At 40.7% G+C, this 19,609-nt stretch overlaps 1 protein-coding gene across 2 annotated transcripts; it reads right to left on the bottom strand.

Moving 5' to 3' along the window:
• Positions 1-15,514: 15,514 nt before the first annotated feature.
• On the bottom strand, positions 15,515-18,517 carry LOC147630736 (heat shock 70 kDa protein 1-like). 2 transcript variants are annotated; one of them, XM_086810716.1, is made up of 3 exons: positions 18,205-18,343; positions 17,718-17,915; positions 15,515-17,437 (listed from the first exon to the last, which is right to left on the bottom strand). In XM_086810716.1, the coding sequence occupies exon 3, from the start codon at positions 17,334-17,336 to the stop codon at positions 15,696-15,698; it is 1,641 nt and encodes a 546-aa protein (XP_086666842.1). In that variant the 5' UTR covers positions 17,337-17,437; positions 17,718-17,915; positions 18,205-18,343; the 3' UTR covers positions 15,515-15,695. The 2 variants fall into 2 exon arrangements, with proteins under 2 accessions (XP_086666842.1, XP_086666841.1); XM_086810715.1 differs by lacking the exon at positions 17,718-17,915 and having other exon boundaries at positions 18,205-18,517.
• Positions 18,518-19,609: the final 1,092 nt, after the last annotated feature.

The raw sequence follows: 19,609 nt of genomic DNA on the forward strand, positions 1-19,609 counted from the left end.
CAGCCTTGCTTAAAACCTTTTAATCGACATCTCTAAGAGAGGATGAGATCCTTCAAAATCAAACAACCTTAATGCCTCTACAAGTGAGGAACAAAATGCCTTGTATTGAGTGCTATCACTATATGACCATCCCAATTCCCATTGTGCATACAATGCACCTGTTTTTCTATACTGCATATATTGTAAAACCTTTGACCATGATACTAAAAAGTATCCCACTTCATCCACAATTGACTCAAAACCTCCATCTCCCGTGCACGCAAATAGAAACAGTCCAAAGGGTAGAAATTGCTCAGGAAGTAGTTAATCGAACACTTCAATGTTTCTATTGTCGTGGACCTCACAAGGTGGCAGACTGCACAGTTTGGAATACTTCCATGCCCATAATCACTAACACCTTGCAACCCATGTGTGAACGATGTGGCATTAATCACACATTCCAAGATTGCCCAAGACGAGTTGCTTCAATGCAACTTGTCTCACAAAATACAACTCTTAACATCTTAAGTGTGTAAAACAGGCAATTGTCCATGGTACCCTTGAATGTGCTTACACGTTTACATGCCAAGGCATGAGAAACAGTCAAAAAGAATGCAAAAGACAATACCTCAACATGGTTAGAAGAACATGCTTTAAATCAAAACCCAAAACAAAAAACAAAACCTTCTAAATCCAAGAAAGACAAGGGACTACAAACTATTGAAACCAAGGTTAAATTAAAAGACAAGAAAAAGGAGGACATAAACCCAAAAGAGCCAAAAGCTACACATGATGCAAAAGCATCCACCTCAAAGATAACCACACAAACCTCAAAACACATATGTGCGACACATGGTACAAAAGCCCAAAGGAAAATTCAATTTCATCGCATGGGCAAACATAATGAAAAACTGACAATCCAAAGAAAGTCAAAAAATGAAACAAGTTCTAGTACGTCACTACGTGAGGATGAAACAAATTCTGACTCTTTACTTAGTGCACCACATAGACCAATCAAGAAACCAGAACCCACCTAACCACCCCAAATTGATAATAATGATCACATGACATATGTGGAATGCAAAAAGCAAGCTTAGGAGAGCATGCTTAGCTTGGTTGAGTGTCTTACAGGATCACCAGTTGTGATTGAGTCTCATAATGCCAATCCTAAAAAAGCAACCAAAATACAAAGCCCAGAGGAGTCCCACTTTCCCTTTCAAGAGGAAGACATACTCTCTACAAAAAAAGTCATTGAGATAGATTGCACGAATTATATGCTTGAGAAAGCACGTGAGGAATTCGATAATTCCCTTACAAAATTAAAGCAGTCTCTCAAAACCTCATTTAGAGGAAGGCTCTTCTCTCATGGTAAAGCCAATATCACATCAACACTTGCACCTTCTTTAAGAGCTCAACATGAGTTATACCAAGACATAAAGAACTCCATAGAACAAGACTGTGAGGATTCACAAGTTTCCAAACAGACCTTATAAAGAATTGACAGAGGGCCAAGTGTGCTAGTGTACACATTCGGTATTCTTGAAAAAACTGAGAGCCAAAATGAGGATGAAAGTGAATGGGAATATGAAACAAAAACAGGATCTGAAGTTGAAACAAAAAACTGAAACATCCATGGTTCCTTTTTGGAAGATTCTATCATGGTATGGTTGGATTTCCCTACAAGCAATGATGTTAAGTGCAAATGCACGTTGATTAGCCCTCGAGCTAGTCTCATAACATCATGACAATAGACACTTAGGTGTCATTGCAAAAACCTAAACTCATCCCTACAAAGCAATAGTCTTGTAAGAGGAGCCAATGGACAAAACATTGAAGTTCCAAGTTACTTTAGCTATACTACTCAAACAATCGGTGGAGATATGAAATTTACATTCCATGTTACCCTAGATTCCCTTGAGTATGATGTAACTTGGATAGGTGAATCGTTGTATTCAATAGATGAATCCATGCAAGCAGTCACCTTGAACACTCTTGTAGACATTGTACAATTGCTTTTACGGGAGAGAGAGACCATGGAGGAGCTAGAAATTCCAACATATCTTATTGAAAATATCCCTAGGATTTTGGTTGGATTGGAAATTTCAAATAAAATCACCACGGCTCAAGCATAGCTTTATCCAACACGAGAACATAATCTCATGACCCTTGAGCTATTGGATTTGTTAGTTCAACCAACACTCACAACACATCCTGAAAGAATTTCCTTCACACACTAGACTTGAACATGCCATGTTTGGGATACTTTGAACATACAATGTATATTGAAACTAACCCCCTTACTTGTGTAAGTTTTTTGTGATTGAGTATGGGTTGGTGGAAGCAGATTTGATCTTGGGGCATAAATGGACTATTGCTGCCCAAGCACCACTTTGCTTTGCTAGCGATAGAGTTATCATGATGGTCAATGACAAAACATTGACAATACCATACTACAAGGAAGAGGATCCAACTTTGATGGATTTTTATGATGCTAAACGCAAAAAGTTACAAGCCTCTTCCACAAAATCCCCTCTACACAATGACCTACCATCTGCGTCAACAATCGACTCCGTTAGAGCATCTACTCCTTCAACCCCATTCTCACCTACGAAGTTCGATGCCCAAACCTCGCAATCAATAGCTATTCCTGAAGAAGTTCCCACAGCTCAACCATCTATCTCTAACAAGGAACTCAAAGGAAAAGCCCCGGAGCCTATGCATCTTCATTGACAAACCTCACCAAAGGAGACAACCACATGCTCGAAGGCCTTGTCATCGATAGCCACTCCACAAAAGAGACTCTAGCCTCATCATCATCAACAATGCCCATGAGTCTCAAACTATAGCCTCCGCGCCAACCAAAGTCAAGGAGGGCGTCCCAAACCTTCCACATCAACCCAAAAGAAAACTCCACCAAGACAACCACAATCAAGGTATCTAAAAGTATCAAGATGTGGGTAGAGAAGCAGCTACTTGTAGCTCAAGGCTACTATGAAGGTGCCAATCAAATTTTGGTGCCTCGACAGTCAAAACCTCTTCCTCAACGTAGCACTCAGCTTGGCTAAGGAAAAAGAAAAGTACACAACACCGTCCACAAAAGCCTACGCGAGTTCCTCAAAGAACTCCACCAAGTCAACAAGTGTGGGTACCAAAAACAATACTGCAAGCACAAGGGTACTACCAAAGAAATACCAAAGCTTGGATCCCCAAGCGCATCACAAAGTCCCCTAAGCTTGCACAAAGAAGGAAGACTCAACACCAAGCATATCAGCCACTAGTTTATAATGTTCATCAAAGATGGGTGCATGTGCATGTGCTTCAACAACAAGGATACTATGATGGTAATCCCATCACATGGTTTCCAAAATCGAACAACGTGAAGAAAACCTCACCACCGACTTCAACCCCAACAACTTCACCAAAAGTTCGACAAGAATGGAAGCCCAAGCAACAACAAGCAAATCACTCAACCACTCTCGTGCATTCAGCACCTACACAAGAGCTTATGTGTTCAAGCAAACAACCAGCAGTCTTACCTACTGCCTTGACAACATTTGAGCAACAAATTCAAGAATCAATACCCACGTCTGCAATGGAGACTTATGCGCGCATCAAGGACAAAATAACAATGCTCTTGTCACCCCTCTGGAGGATGTGAAAAATAAGTGTACAAGAACCTGTTGCTCGCAAGTCATGCTCTAGTTGACCCATAAAATCAATTAAAATAAAAAACCATCGAGGCCAAAACCTGCAACTTCACGGGATCAAAACTTGCAATATCATCTCACGGAATTACACTTCACGGATTTCCATCTCACAAAATTTCATCTCATGGAATTACCCTTCACAGAATTCCATTTCACAACCTGCACTTTCACAATTTATGCCATATCACGGATTAAACCATCTCACGCATTAACACCTTCCCAATCACCATTATATATTGTTAAGCTTATTGCTTTACTATTCTTTTGGCTAAATTAATGTAGCAGCTGCTCCATGAGTATAGGAGAACATTTGCACCAAAGCCTCACCATCAACAACTTCCAAGTACCTCTCTGGATGGGGGGCCACGGTGGGCGAAATCCTGGTCAATGGTATAACCCATCGCCTAGAATTTTCCTTCAAATTACAAACCTCTCCAAATGACGAACCCATCTTCACAAATCAATGATCTTCAATCCGTAGTGAAGATAGCTATATTAGCCTAGCAAGTCGACGTAATTCTTTCAATCCTCACCAACAAGTGACTACTTCAACATAGAGCAGTTCAATAAGAGTCTATATGACTCAATTCTTGTACTTCATATATATCTGCTTCATAAGAGCACTTAAATATACATAAAAACAAAAAAAGCACATGGATAGAAGAAAGCAAGAACAGGTCCTACTCAACAACATTTGACAAGAATCCTGCCACATAAAGGGACATCATCAAAGGCCAATTTCTTCAAATGATGAATGTCGCTTCAATGAATCAAATGAGGAACTGAGAATCACCATCTCATTTTGATAATTAAATCTATGTTCCTCCGGATCCTTCCTTCTCTTCTCTCCCATAAATAACATCTCTTAGTATCCCCACTAACACAAATCACATGTAACCTTGCTTATGATTACCTAAACAAAGTGAGCAAAAAGCAAAAAATAAATAAAAACATGCTCACACAAATATGCAATTATTCGCAAAAGACCCCACCTCCCAATAAACCACTAACCTTTTCATTCACTAACTAGCTTTTCTACATCCTTTCCGGAGAAATAAAGACCATTGAGTGTCAATCAACATCAAAGCCATTGACAAAGCTTGTCCATTCTCCCCACACAAAGGTCTTCAACGCGATCATGGACGTGATAGCCACCATCAGGAAGTGGGGGATGTTAACCCAATTCTAGGGTTAGCAAGATCTACCACCATTATAAGCTACAACTTGGATGGGCACCCGTAATGGTGTGACGGAGTATTTATGTGGCGATTTTCGCTTTAAGAGTGTGTGGTAGTAAGTTAGGATGAAGTCCTAAGTGATGTAATTCATGGATATATTTTGAGAGTAGTCATTATAATAGCATTAGGCCTCTTATGAGCCTAAAGTGCCCGGTCGGCCACAGTTTAAGTGAGTGTGAACACTTATGGCCATGTATATAAGTGAATATCTCTCATAATACAACATACACTCCCATTGTGCAATTGAGTCTGGCTCTTACTAACCCTCTTGCTAATCTCTCTCCCTAATTCATGCTAGTGAGTGTGTGTGAGTGAAGTGAGGTGAGAGGAGGGATGAGTACCCATTATGCAACACGGTAGTGTGACAACGCTTGCTGGAGGCATGGTGGAATTTCTTCTCAAGGAGTTGTAGAGCTTGGAGACTTCAAGGGTTACAAGCTCGGCCATTGGAAAGATCCTCACAGCAGTTGCGGTTCACTAGGTAATCTCTTTTTGGATGTGTTTCAAGGAGGGTTAGGATAAGCCATAACAATGTTGAGCAATTTGCAAAGCCCACTGCATTGTAACGAAATGATGGACCATGCCGTGAATACAAGTTAGATCATTGGAGCAGAAGTTAAAAACAACCATCATAAGGACACAAATGGAAAGGTGAGGCATTAGCATAATAGATAAGAAAAGGCCCTCTTAATAATTGAACAATCAAGGACAATTTCTTGAAATGGTTTCAACCACAAGCAAAGTGCCTCAGTGAAGTAACTTACCACCACAACCTTTAGCAAAGTTATGTGATGCCACCCAAAAAATATCATCGTTTGTTGGAATTAGGGTTGCAGGAAAGCACACAAAGCTTGGAGAAGAAGAAGCAAGAATCACACAACACACAGTGTATTAGATTGTGTCAATGTACAAAGATAAGTTAACCCCAGAATGATGGGCGTATATACAATCCCGGGGAAAAAACCTCCTAAAGAGGGAAAAAGTACCCCGGTGGTCCTAAGTGTGTTCACACACATCACTGCCTATATATATGGCAACAAATCCCCCCTGGGAGTGATGGTGTGAATGAGAGCTGGCACTCATGTATAGGGAAGTGCCATGCCCGAAGTAGATTAGTCCACAAAGGGAAGCAAGCCCAAAGCTTTGCGAAAAGCTTCAAACGCCTTTGTTGAAAAGATCGACGAGGTTGTCCTGTGTTGGCACATATGCCAAGCTGATCTCTCCTGCTGAGAGTCTCTCCCTGACATAGTGATAATGCACCTCAATGTGCTTTGTGCGAGCATGAAAAACTAGGTTTCTCGCAAATGCCAATGTGCTCTGACTGTCAGTGTAGATATTGGTGGCAGACTCCTGTCCAACACCCAAGTCAGCCAATAAGCCGTCTGAGCCACACACACTCAACCGTAGCTGTGAAAGCTGCCCTGTACTCAGCTTCACAACTAGAAGTAGCCACAGTAGGTTGCTTCTTGCTTAACCAAGATATGCATGAGCTACCGAGCATGAAACAAAAACCACTTTTGGGCACTCTTGTGTCATAGCAGCCAGCCCAATCTGAGTCCGAAAAAGCATGTAAATCTGGCGGCAACGATCCCCCCTTGGGATAAAACAGCCCAAGATGTATGGTGCCACTCAAGTAGCGAAAGATGCGTTTAACTGCCTTCCAATGCTGAGACCCTGGCCTATGCATAAACCTGCTCACCTATGAGACTGCAAACTGAATGTCCGGCCTCGTAATGCATACATAAATGAGGCAACCAACAGCTGTCTCTGCTGATAGAGTGTGACATCAAAGTGATCTCCAGTATCATGAAGACTCAACTTCAAACCTGTCTCCATTGGAGTAGCAATAGGCTTGCAGTCTTCAAGGCCAAATCTCCGCAACAATGTCTCAATATACTTTGTCTAACACAAAGCAATACCTCCATCACACTACTTAAATTGTATCCCCAAATAATGATGCAAATGCCTCAAATCTGATATCTCAAAAGAGGCATTCAAACCAGCCTTAAAATCAGCAATATAACTCTCATTTGGTCCTGTGATGATGAGCAGCATGTCATCCGACATAGAGAGCAATGATTAGATGTACATCATCCACACCTTTTTGTTGGACTATTCTGAAAACCATGTGCAGTCAAATATGCATGTATCTTTTCATACCAAGCTCGTGGAGCTTGGTATGAACCATATAAAGCCTTTTTCAACCTACACACTTTGTTTTCCTACCCTCTTTGAACAAAACCACGAGGCTGTGATACATACACCTCCTCATGCAAATCTCCATTCAAGAACGCAGTCTTTATGTCCAACTAATGTACATTCCAACCATTATGAGCTGCCAATGCACAAATGCTACGAATGGTAGTCATATGACAAGTGGGAGCAAAGGTCTCATCAAAATCAATGCCCTTTTCTTGAGCATAACCCTTTGCAACAAGTCTAGCCTTATAGCGATCAACACTGCCATCTTGCTTTCGTTTCAACTTAAAAACCCACTTACATCCAATGACCTTTTTACCAATAGGCAAATCACACAAAGACCATGTACCATTCTTCATTATAGCATCATATTCACTTTGCATTGCAGCCAACCAATTTTTTTATTTTTGTGCCTCATCAAATGAAAGAGGTTCTTCCTCTTCACACATACTAGACACAGCCAAAGCATAACAATCTGATGCATAAGAGGCATGCTGAAAACCTGAACCAGTATGACTAGAAATAGGTGCATCAATTTTACTATCACGCAAGGTTTGCACTAGCCATTTAGGCATACCTCTAGCCTGCTCATTTTCAGCCCTATCCTCATAAATTACATCTTGTAAATCTGCATCAGAAATAGGCTGATCTATGATGTTTGAAATCTGCATAGGCTGAATATTTGCCTCATTAGGACTTACATTTGAACTCCCACCTGTAAACAGAGGCAACAACGTATCAAATACATCCCGTGAGCTCACACCTGTCTCTTTGGTTCATAATAACAAAGGTTGCACAGCATCTTCCATAAAAATAACGTCTCGACTAATCAAGATACGCTTTGATTGCGAATGATACAATCTGTAACCCTTGCTCTCAGCACTGTAACCAACAAAAACGCATTTGACAGCCTTATCATCCAATTTTCTACTTTGTTGCACAGGCACTAAAGCATAGGCCAAGCAACCAAAGACACGCAAGTGACCAATAGAAGGCTTCCTGCCATGCCAAGCTAAGTATGGAGTAACAGACTGCAAGGTCTTAGTGGGACACCTATTGAGTACATATGCAGCACACATGACAGCCTCAAGCCAAAACGCATGTGGCAAAGCTTGACTCTTGACCATACATCGTGCCATCTCCATAAGTGACCTGTTTTTCCTCTTAGCAACACCATTTTGCTGAGGGGTATATGGCACTGTACATTGGTGTTTTATCCCATGACTAGCCAAAAATGCATCAAACTCTTTAGACATATACTCCCCCCCTCGATCAGAACAGAGGGTGCCCACAGTACAACTGGATACATTTTCAACCATAAGCAAAAATTGTTTGAAGCACAAAAACACTTCGGACTTTGTCTTTAGTGGATATACCCATGCATGCCTTGAGTAATCATCAATGAAAGTCACGAAGTACAAGTGTCTACCAAATGATGGAGTTTGCATAGGCCCACATACATCACTATGTACAAGTTGCAATTTGCGAGTGGCCCGCACAGAACCATCCTTTGAAAATGCAGAACGCTGCATTTTGCCCAAAATACAGCCTTCACAAACATGTTTTAATGGTGCCTCAAGGGGCAATGAAGCAACCATATCAAATTTCTGCAAACGCAGCAAACTAGCAAAGTTCAGATGACCAAAACGAGCATGCCATAGTTTTGCATCTGAAACTGCCTTTTCATCAGAAACTGCATTTGTTGAATCTTCCACACACTTGTCATAAGAATTGAGCCTATACAGCCCACGAAACAAGGTGCCAGATACAATAATCGTATCACCATAAGTCAAATCACGAACAGTACATCTGTCATCCACAAATTTGACTACAAGTCCAAGTCTAGCAAGTGCAGAGACAGACAATAGATTCTTCTTTATCCCTGGCACATACAAAGCATCTGAAAGTGTGAAAGCGCTACTATTTGCAGCAATAAGCATAATTTTACCAATGCCCTTCACTGGGTAAGAAGCATTATTGGCACATGTGATAGTATTCCCATTAGAGACAGCCTCAAGAGATAAGTGAACATATCACGATGTGAGGTAATGTGCTTTGTAGCACCATTGTCAAAATACCATACATCAGAGTCAACAAAAACTGCCAAACATGCCTCATGTACAGATGGATCATACTGGCAATACACGCTAAATGCCCATTCTGTATCCTGCACAACATTTGCAGAATCTGAATTTGTAGAAGCATCCGCTATTGTAGCTACATTTGACTCTTTCTTCTTTACCTATTTAGCCTTTAGCTTAGGGCAATTCTTAATGACATGATCAGTTTGCCTTACAATAGTTGCACTTGATCTTTTTCTTGCCTTTATCAAGAGCCTTCTTAGACCTATTGTTGCTACCTGTGGAAGGAGAAGAAGTTGTAGACCTACTAATAGGAGAAGAAACAGTGAAAGGGGCTGTCTTACCACTTCTTCTCTGCTGGGTAGCAACACGCTGCCTAGCCCTATTTTGCCTGGACTGCGCTTCTTTGCAAGAGCTTGTGGACTAAAGTATCATACTTGACAACATCAGGTCTGTCCTCAGTAACAAGTCTCCACATGGAAGTAAAAGTCTGATATGACTCAGGTAAAGCATCAAGAACAGTCTGCACAAGAGAATGATCAGGAATAATCTCACCTGCAAAAATCAACTATTCCTTGAGATCTTTAATCTCAGCAAGAAAAACATTCATGTCATCATCTTCCTGCATAATCTTCGATTCTAGCTCTTTACGCAAGTAAGAGATTTTTGCCTCGTTATGACCTCTTGCATACAAACGAGCTAGAATATCCCAAGCATGTTTTGATGTACCATCCCAACGAGCTTGTCCAGGAGTGGGTAAAACAGCAGCAACAGTAGAGCTCCTAGAACCTGCAACATCCTCAACAGATCCTACATCCATAGAACCTGGACGTACATCCATGCCCTACACAATGTTCCACACTCCTTTTGCAACCAAAACATGCTGCATCATGTATGCCCAAAGTGGGTAGTTGCTGTCTCCATTCAATTTGTCATCAGCAGACAACATGTGAAATACATCATTGCTGTTATGAGCCATGGCCACTAATTGAAACTGATGCAAAAGCTACCTGTAATGAAGCAAAGATTGAACAGAAAACAAGTCGTGCTATGTAGCACGGTCCACAATAGAATACGTATGCTTGTTTTGCAGAAAACTGCACTGTCAAAATTTTTGCACAAAATGACGAAAACACCTGTACACAGAACTTGTAATGCAAAAACGGAGCCCGAAACGACTTCAGATGCAATTTCTGAGAACGCAAAGCCCTAAGAGTTAATCTGCAGAGTATAGGGACCTGCAAGCGCTCGTGAAAGCTCACCTCAATCGGAGAACGTGAGTCGGAGGGTGCTAGCGGCGTAGCCCTGGGAGAGCCGATGCACCTGCTCTGATACCAATTGTTGGGAATTAGGGTTGCAGGAAAGCACACAAAGCTTGGAGAAGAAGAAGCAAGAATGCACACAACACACAGTGTATTAGATTGTGTCAATGTACAAAGATAAGTTAGCCCTAGAATGATGGGTGTATATACAAGCCGGGGGAAAAAACCTCCTAAAGAGGGAAAAAGTGACCCGGCGGTCCTAAGTGTGTTCACACACATCACTGCCTATATATATGGCAACATGGTTCAATTGAAGCAGCATCCAGAAACCTAGAAGTAGAGCAATGCCACCCCATTTGAACACTGATGCATTCAAGAGACATTACATTACAACCTCCTTTTTCTCAACACTGAAAAATTAGTATCATCACCAACAATTCTCAACCAATCAACACCACACCAAGCCACCACCATTAGCTTTTGGCACTTGAACTTGCATTTTCCATATCATATAATTTATAAAGTATACAAACAAAATCGTCGATTCCTTCGTTTATATTTTACTAGTAGGTTGACCCATGCTTCACACTATATGATTCCCAGCTTGATATCACGTGCATAGACACAACCCTCTCTCACACACATGCACGTGCACATGCTTTCTTTCTCTTCTCACACCCACACTCACATACACACTCTCTTCTCCTACCCGTCACATAAACACTCTCTCACACACAGAAACTCTCTCTCTCTCTCTCTCTCTCTCTCTCTCACACACACATACACATACACATGCACACACCCTCCACATGCACGTGTGGCTATGTGTACGCGTACATATGTGTGTGTGAATGTGTTTAAATATAATAGTATTAATATAATATTATTATATAGTTACTAGATGTATATTGATTTTATATAATATTATTATATATATATACTATATGTATATCAATTTTATATCATTATTAGAATATTATATATATATATATATATATATATATATATATATAATTTTCTTATCTACACTTATGTAATATATATATGATATTAGTATAGATTTATTTAATATCCTTACTTATTTTATGTTTACATATTGTTATTATATATATTTATATTTGATATATTTTATACTTATATTATATATTTTTGTATAATATTATTTATTTAAATTTTATTTTTCAACATACCCCTACACTCCTCTCTCTCTCTCCCCTTCCCCAATATGTGGCCTCCACCCCTCTCCTCTCCTCTTTTCCCCTCTACCATGTGTCACTTTCTAGCCATCTTCCTTTCCACATGGCCAAAGAAGAGGAGGTAGTGAGTCAAGGGAGAAAGGGGAGAGATCATGCTAGCTTTTTTTCAAATTTGAATTTTTTTTATCTAATGTCATTTCAATTTTTGAAAGGAAAGCTATCCCTTTGAATGGTTTTCTTGAGAGAAGAAATAGGGACAACTTTCATAAAAGGTGAGCTTCGTGTAAAGCCACCTACTTGAAACCTATCAACTCATTGAGCATAATGATAGTGAGGAGAGCTAGACTTCTAAGGTCAAGAATATCAAGCTAGAGGTTCCATATATCTCCCATTTTAAAGAGATATATATTGCAATTACAGTTTGTGTTTTTCGTCTTCTATAATTGGCTATCTAGTAGTGATTTCTATAAAGAGATCCAATATTGTTTCCTATTATATGAAAGACAACTAGCATCTTAGTAATCCCAAAGAACCAATAGATATCACCTATCATATCAGCAGAAGCTAAACAAATTGAATTTATATGTTACGACGTATCAAGGTATAAGCACTCGGGTATCTCCAAAGATAATCCCTAGAATTACCATAACAATCCACATATGGTTCAGAGAATTGGTAGTCATATTAATATCATATTAGGAGACCTTGTTGCATAAATTCAAAAAGCAACCTAGATATACCAAAAAATCATTGTCACTACATAGTAGTAGTGTTATGAAAGGCATTCTAATGGCGGCATCCAAGCGACCTTGTTTCGATTGAACAAGAGAACCTAAAGATATTCTCATGTGCACATGACATTCCCTCCTCTAATTAAACAAACTGAGGGTTAAGCTCTAAGTTTGGGAGTTACATTAGCGAATTCTTCGGCCTATATCAAATGTAGTTGAGTCCTAAACAAACAAAAAAAATCCAGAGTCAGCGTTATGTGAGCTATGCTATATCTGTTTATTGAGTCAACATTAAGTACCACCAACCATGCATGACCGGGTGTAAGGAAATGATATTCTTTTTTATATAAGCCTATTAAAAACATAATGGGCATCATAGATTAAATAAAAAGTAGTGCGCACCCTTGTCTTATTGGTGTTCTGTCAATCCTTGTGAATGAAAGATTGGGGCATAATATGCTAAGGATAGATTTCCATATGCCTAGATCAATCAGCATCACATGCTAAACTGTTGGTGCAATCACATAAAAGATTACGAGATCATTACCACAAAAAAAAAACCAAAAATATATCATAATTGATATTGAATCCGCATCATGAGCCATGCAAAACCATAGTTAAAATTTTTGAAAAAATCAGAATGCTTAAGAACACCCACCAGGCATTGTAACCTAATATTCGGAGGAAAAAGCTACGCACAACTCTGTAACCTCAATGTATGTCTATTAGATTCAAATACTCAGACTTGACGGTAGCATAAAGACAGAGAAAACTTTCCAAAAAAAACATGATACTTAGACTCAACTCTGGCATAAAAACTAAGAAAACTTTTCTAAAAAAACCAAAAAATATATATTATCCGAATTCGAATGTTCCATCACATGTATGATTCTGCCAAAGGTCATCATCCATTTATGCAATACAAGTCAAAATTTTCCACAAACAACCTGAAGCGTATGCAATATGGACAAAGCACAATACAGGTTTCTATAAGGTCATTAACCCATAATTTTGTACTAAGCACAAAGTTTCCCACTGACAGTCATCAAGGGGCTAAATATCATAACTAGTATATGCGAGGTATATCCATATGAGTTACCTGAGAGGAGGAACTCTCGGCTGATGCTAGCACAAGAGACATGGCAAACAACCACAAGACATGGGCTAAGTGTATAAGCACTCACCTTGCTCTGTTTATATAGGTAGAGTCGTATGAAGCTGCCAATCGTCATCAAAGCTCCTCACCAACGCGTTTGCAAAATCATAAACCATAACCAACCTTCGCCGGCTCCTCACCAACGCATATTCAAGGTCATAAACCATAGCCAGTCAAAGCCGGCTCAGCACAAATGAAAGCCATGTCAAGCAACCAAAGGCAGCTCAGCAGAAATGAAAGCCATGTCAGGCGAGTAACTACGCATGCATTAGATTAATAGTTATGTGAATCAACCACCCAAGGTTTCACACCACAAATAAGGGATGCACCAAAATTAAAATGTGTGTGTGTGTGTGTGTGTGTGTGTGAGAGAGAGAGAGAGAGAGAGAGAGAGAGAGAGAGTTCATTTTCATGTGAGCTTTATAATAGATGAGAAGCATGTGTGTGTGTGTGTGTGTGTGTGTGTGTGTGTGTGTAAGAGAGAGAGAGAGTTTCTATTGGTGGGAGTGTGTGAGAAGAGAGTTTCTATGTACAAGAGTGTATGAGAAGAGAGAGTTTTTATGTGTGGGAAAGTGTGTGAGAAGAGACAGTGTGTGTATGTAGAGCAAGAGAGACAGAGGTGAGAGAGAGAGAGAGAGTGAGAGAGAATTTCTATGTGAGTGCATATGGGAGGTGTGTGTGTGTGTGTGTGTGTGTGTGTGTGTGTGTGTGTGAGAGAGAGAGAGAGAGAGAGAGAGAGAGAAAGAGAGAGTTCATTTTCATGTGAGCTTTATAATAGATGAGAAGCATATGTGTGTGTGTGTGTGTGTGTGTCAGAGAGAGAGAGAGAGTTTCTATTGGTGGGAGTGTGTGAGAAGAGAGTTTCTATGTACAAGAGTGTGTATGAGAAGAGAGAGTTTTTATGTGTGGGAAAGTGTGTGAGAAGAGACAGTGTGTGTGTAGAGCAAGAGAGACAGAGGTGAGAGAGAGAGAGAGAGTGTGTGAGAGAGAATTTCTATGTGAGTGCATATGGGAGGGAGTGTTTGTGCATGTGTGTGTGAGAGAGAGAGAGAGAGAGAAAGAGGGAGAGAGAGAGAGAGAGAGAGAGAGAGAGAGAGTACATTTACATGTGAGAGAGAAGAGAAAGAGAGTGAGATAGGAGCAAGCCTTGGGGAGAGAGAGAGGTGTAGAGGGGGCAAAAAGACAAAGTAGATTTCAATAAAATAAAAAATATGTATGTGCCTTTACATGCATTTGTTTTCATGTACATTCATACATACATATGTATGTATATATATCAATATCTACATTATCTATTATGGGAGAGGAGGGGACCAATAGCATTTGGAAGAGAGACCAATAGCATTTGGAAGAGAGACTAGTGTTGGGGTAGAGGAAAGAGAAGGAGATGTGATGGGGGAGGGGAGGATGTCCATAGAAAAGAAGAGATATGTATAAAGATATAGATATATAGAAGACTGATGCACTAAAGGTTGTTCAAATTGCATAACCAAACGTTGTTTGGGTCAATGGTTGCATAAATTAACAGCCTGTTAAGTGACCTCAATACCAAGAGATTATGCGGAGGTTCTAAATCGCTCCCATTAGATGCCCCACCCGTCCCCCACCTCTTTCTGTCACTCACACTAGGCACTCTCTCTCTCTCTCTCTCTCTCTCTCACACACACACACACACTAGCATCAGTGTCCATTTCCATAGCCAAAACTAAACTTGTAATAAACAATAATCAAGTGCATATTACAATAATCAAGTGCAGAGATTATGCCATCAATTCTTAAGATACAAAAATAAAGAATTTGAGAAAACCACCTATAGCCCAAAATCTCTCTCAATCTCCTACGAAAATTCTAAATGGCATTCGTTAGATGCCTTCCGAACACACAAACACACACTATGCTCTCTCTCTCTCTCTCTCTCACTCTCTCTCGTACACACACACACACACAAACAGCACGTCCGTTGTATGAGCTAAAACTAAATTTTGTGATGATTAATATTCAACCGCATGTAGAGGCTGTGCCATCAATTCTTACAGAAAAGAAGAGGAGTGTTAGCAAAACCACCTAAACCCGAACTGTTCCAAATCTTAGATTTAATCCACTCCTTCAATCTTGGGACCAACCCAAACTGATTAAAATCTTAGATTTAATCCACTTCTTCAATCTTGGGTCCAGCTCCAGCAGCAGCACCCTGCCCAGCATCAGCATCACCATAGGCACCTGTAGGCATGTCAGGCCCAGCACCTTCCTGGTACATCCTGGCAATTATGGGGTTGCAGACACTCTCCAACTCCTTCATCTTGTCATCGAACTCGTCAGATTCAGCAAGCTGATTGTGGTCCAGCCATTGAATGGTCTGCTCCACAGTATCCTCGATCTTCTTCTTGTCAGCAGCATCAAGCTTATCAGCAATCTTTTCATCCCGGATGGTGTTCCTCATATTATAGGCATAATTCTCCAAAGAGTTCTTGGACTCTACCTTCTTCTTGTGCTCCTCATCTTCAGACTTGTACTTCTCAGCATCCTGCACCATCTTCTCAATCTCCTCCTTGCTTAATCTACCCTTATCATTGGTGATGGTGATCTTATTCTTCTGCCCAGTAGTCTTGTCCTCAGCAGAAACATTTAGGATGCCGTTAGCATCAATGTCAAAGCATACTGTGATCTGTGGGACACCGCGGGGAGCCGGGGGGATGCCAGAGAGCTCGAACTTGCCAAGTAAGTTGTTATCTCGGGTTCTTGTTCTCTCCCCTTCATAGACCTGGATCAGCACCCCAGGTTGGTTGTCAGAGTAAGTAGAGAAAACCTGCTCCTTCTTGGTAGGGATGGTGGTGTTACGAGGTATCAACACAGTCATCACACCACCAGCGGTCTCCAAACCAAGAGACAAAGGTGTCACATCAAGCAACAGAAGATCCTGCACCTTCTCATTGCCCTCACCACTCAAGATAGCAGCCTGCACAGCAGCACCATATGCAACTGCTTCATCAGGATTAATGCTCTTGCACAGCTCCTTGCCATTAAAAAAATCTTGCAGCAACTGTTGCACTTTAGGAATCCTAGTAGAGCCCCCCACCAACACCACATCATGGATGCTGCTTTTATCCATTTTTGCATCCCTTAGACACTTCTCAACAGGTTCCATACACTTCCTGAACAGGTCCATATTCAACTCCTCAAATCTAGCACGGGTTATTGTGGAGTAAAAATCAATACCTTCATACAAAGAGTCAATTTCAATAGTTGTCTGGGCAGTAGATGACAGGGTCCTCTTGGCCCTTTCACACGAGGTCCGCAATCTGCGGAGGGCCCGGGCATTCCCAGTGATGTCTTTCTTATACTTCCTCTTAAACTCCTGGACAAAGTGATTAACCATGCGATTATCAAAATCCTCACCACCCAAGTGAGTGTCTCCAGCTGTTGCCTTCACTTCAAAGATACCCTCTTCAATAGTAAGAAGGGAAACATCAAAGGTACCACCTCCCAAATCAAAGATCAGCACATTCTTCTCACCAACACTAGTAGCCTTCTTATCAAGGCCATAAGCAATAGCAGCAGCAGTAGGCTCATTAATAATACGCATGACATTCATGCCTGAAATAACACCTGCATCCTTGGTGGCTTGCCTCTGAGAGTCATTGAAATACGCGGGTACTGTGACAACTGCATTTTTAATAGTGCTGCCCAGGTAAGCTTCTGCAATCTCCTTCATCTTGGTCAGCACCATTGAAGAAATCTCCTCGGCGGCAAACTCTTTCACCTCGCCTTTGTGCTGAATAGAAATCATCGGCTTGTCACCAGGACCAGCAAACACCTTGAATGGCCACAGCTTGATGTCACTCTGGACAGAGACGTCAGTGAATCGCCGACCAATGAGGCGCTTAGCATCTGCCAAAAGAGAATGGGATTAGCTTGCTTCAGTTAATAAACATATTATAGACCTAGTGCCCTGTAAACAGGCCAGGAACGCTAGAACAGAGGCAAAAACGTAACGCCAACACAAGACAGCAAATTCTAAGGTTCGGAAAAGATATAATCCTTGTGATACCAAAATATAAATATTCCAAATCAGACAAATTAAAGCCTCTAGATCAGACAAAATAAAACAATTTAAATACTCGAAATTGTACAAACTAAGGACTCTTGGTCGAGCAAGTTCGAGCAATACCAGGTGAAGGGCTCCGGATCTAACTAAAGAGGTACACTTAGTCATCGAATCAGCGGAATTAAAGGTTCAGGATTCCGTTCCATTAGCGAGATCTATCAAGGATTAGCGAGATCTATACATTCCGCATCAAACTTGTCATGAAGTTGACCTCGTTTGGAGGATTCTGGAACACAATTATTGCATTCGAGATACTAGTTCCTAGGTGAAATTAACCGCGAGATTACGAGTTCAGATTCAGTCTAGCTCATGCTTTAGCAAAATAAGAGGCTTTAGATCAAACTATACACTGGTTTGACGAGACTAAAGGACATCAGAGATAACACTAATCATTGAATTAGGAAGTTTAAACTCTACTGCAAAAAATGTCACTGCGTTAGAGAGACGAATATCCACAGACAAAGAGCCGAAAAACAGATTACATAACTATACATAAAATTGCACACACAGACACACACACACACACACACAGAGAGAGAGAGGCTCCTACCAAAGACAGTGTTGGTCGGGTTCATAGCGACCTGGTTCTTGGCGGCATCGCCGATGAGACGCTCCGTGTCAGTGAAGGCGACATAGGAGGGGGTAGTGCGATTGCCCTGGTCATTGGCGATGATCTCCACTCTGTCATGCTGCCAAACTCCAACACAGGAATAGGTAGTCCCGAGATCGATGCCGATAGCAGGTCCCTCCTTGGCCATGGTGACAAAGCTCACGTGCAGAGTAAGAAGAATACAAAATACAGTGAGGGCCGCCGAGCCTCACTGAAATGAAAGGGAATAGAAAGCTTAACGAGTAGAGAAGCTCGGATCTTTATGGCTATGGCCTGGGATTCACTTTTAGGGTTTCCTGTCCCAACGATGGCTTACTCGCCGTTCGATTCAGCGCTTCATCTATGGCTGTAGGATTGTCTCTTCAACGCACCGTCCATCCATGTCTCCGCCTCAATCGACGGCGATGCGAATGCCAGCAAACCCTAGATGCCTGCCTTATATTTCTACCTTTCTTCCCGGCCTTTAAAAGGACTTTATTCCAAGCTAATAAAAAATATATATAAAAAATGCCAACTACATTTTTCTTGGTTTCAAGTAAGAGCCAAGTCACATGGCTAACAACTATCTATCAATCACATGGATAAATTTTTGTACATTTTCCTCTCTTTTTTTGGCAATATATAGATTTCGCTTCAAAAAAAATCACATGGATAAATTTTCACGAGAAGTATGTACTACATAGATGGGTTGATATCCCATCAGTGTGTTGCCTTCACATCCTATAGAAAGGTTCCCTTTCACTGAGCTGGAAAGAACATGTGTAAAGTTATAGATTGTTTACAACTTACTACCTTCGAAAATCCACTTTTTCTTATCAAGTAGGCTCCATCTTATGATTACACTTCCAAAAAAATAAAGTTACACTCTGGAGAACCCTTCTCTTGTCTTGAAAGCCATCACTTCCCATCCAGACGTATTTTTTATGAGGGTTGTCCCCAGTGTTTGGAAGTTTATTTTAATCGAGCCTTACATCATCCTTTTCACCATGTATTGAAGAAATTTCAAAAACATTTTCCCACTTTAAACACATCCCTCTCTTAAAATTTTTGAGAATGACTATTTTCTTCTACAATTAATTTGAGAAGGATTTTTTTAAGATCAAACAAGTTCTAGGCAGTTTTCGAAACCTGTTTACGGACTTTATGTTATTTTGGGAGCCATTTGATAAGTCAGGAAAGAAGGTTAGTAGACTGTACACATGCCCACACTATAAGAGCCACTTTTTAACCAAGCATTTTGATGAGGCGTCAATTTTTTTTGGCGGCTATAGATTATACTCTAGTTACAATTTCGGGCAATCCTCCTTTGTTTGGAAAGATTGGCATCCACACATTTGTATAATTT

Source organism: Cibotium barometz, chromosome 16 (genome assembly GCF_041138505.1).
Source record: "Cibotium barometz isolate CiBa-2024 chromosome 16, ASM4113850v1, whole genome shotgun sequence".
In the NCBI taxonomy this organism is placed as follows: domain Eukaryota; kingdom Viridiplantae; phylum Streptophyta; class Polypodiopsida; order Cyatheales; family Cibotiaceae; genus Cibotium; species Cibotium barometz.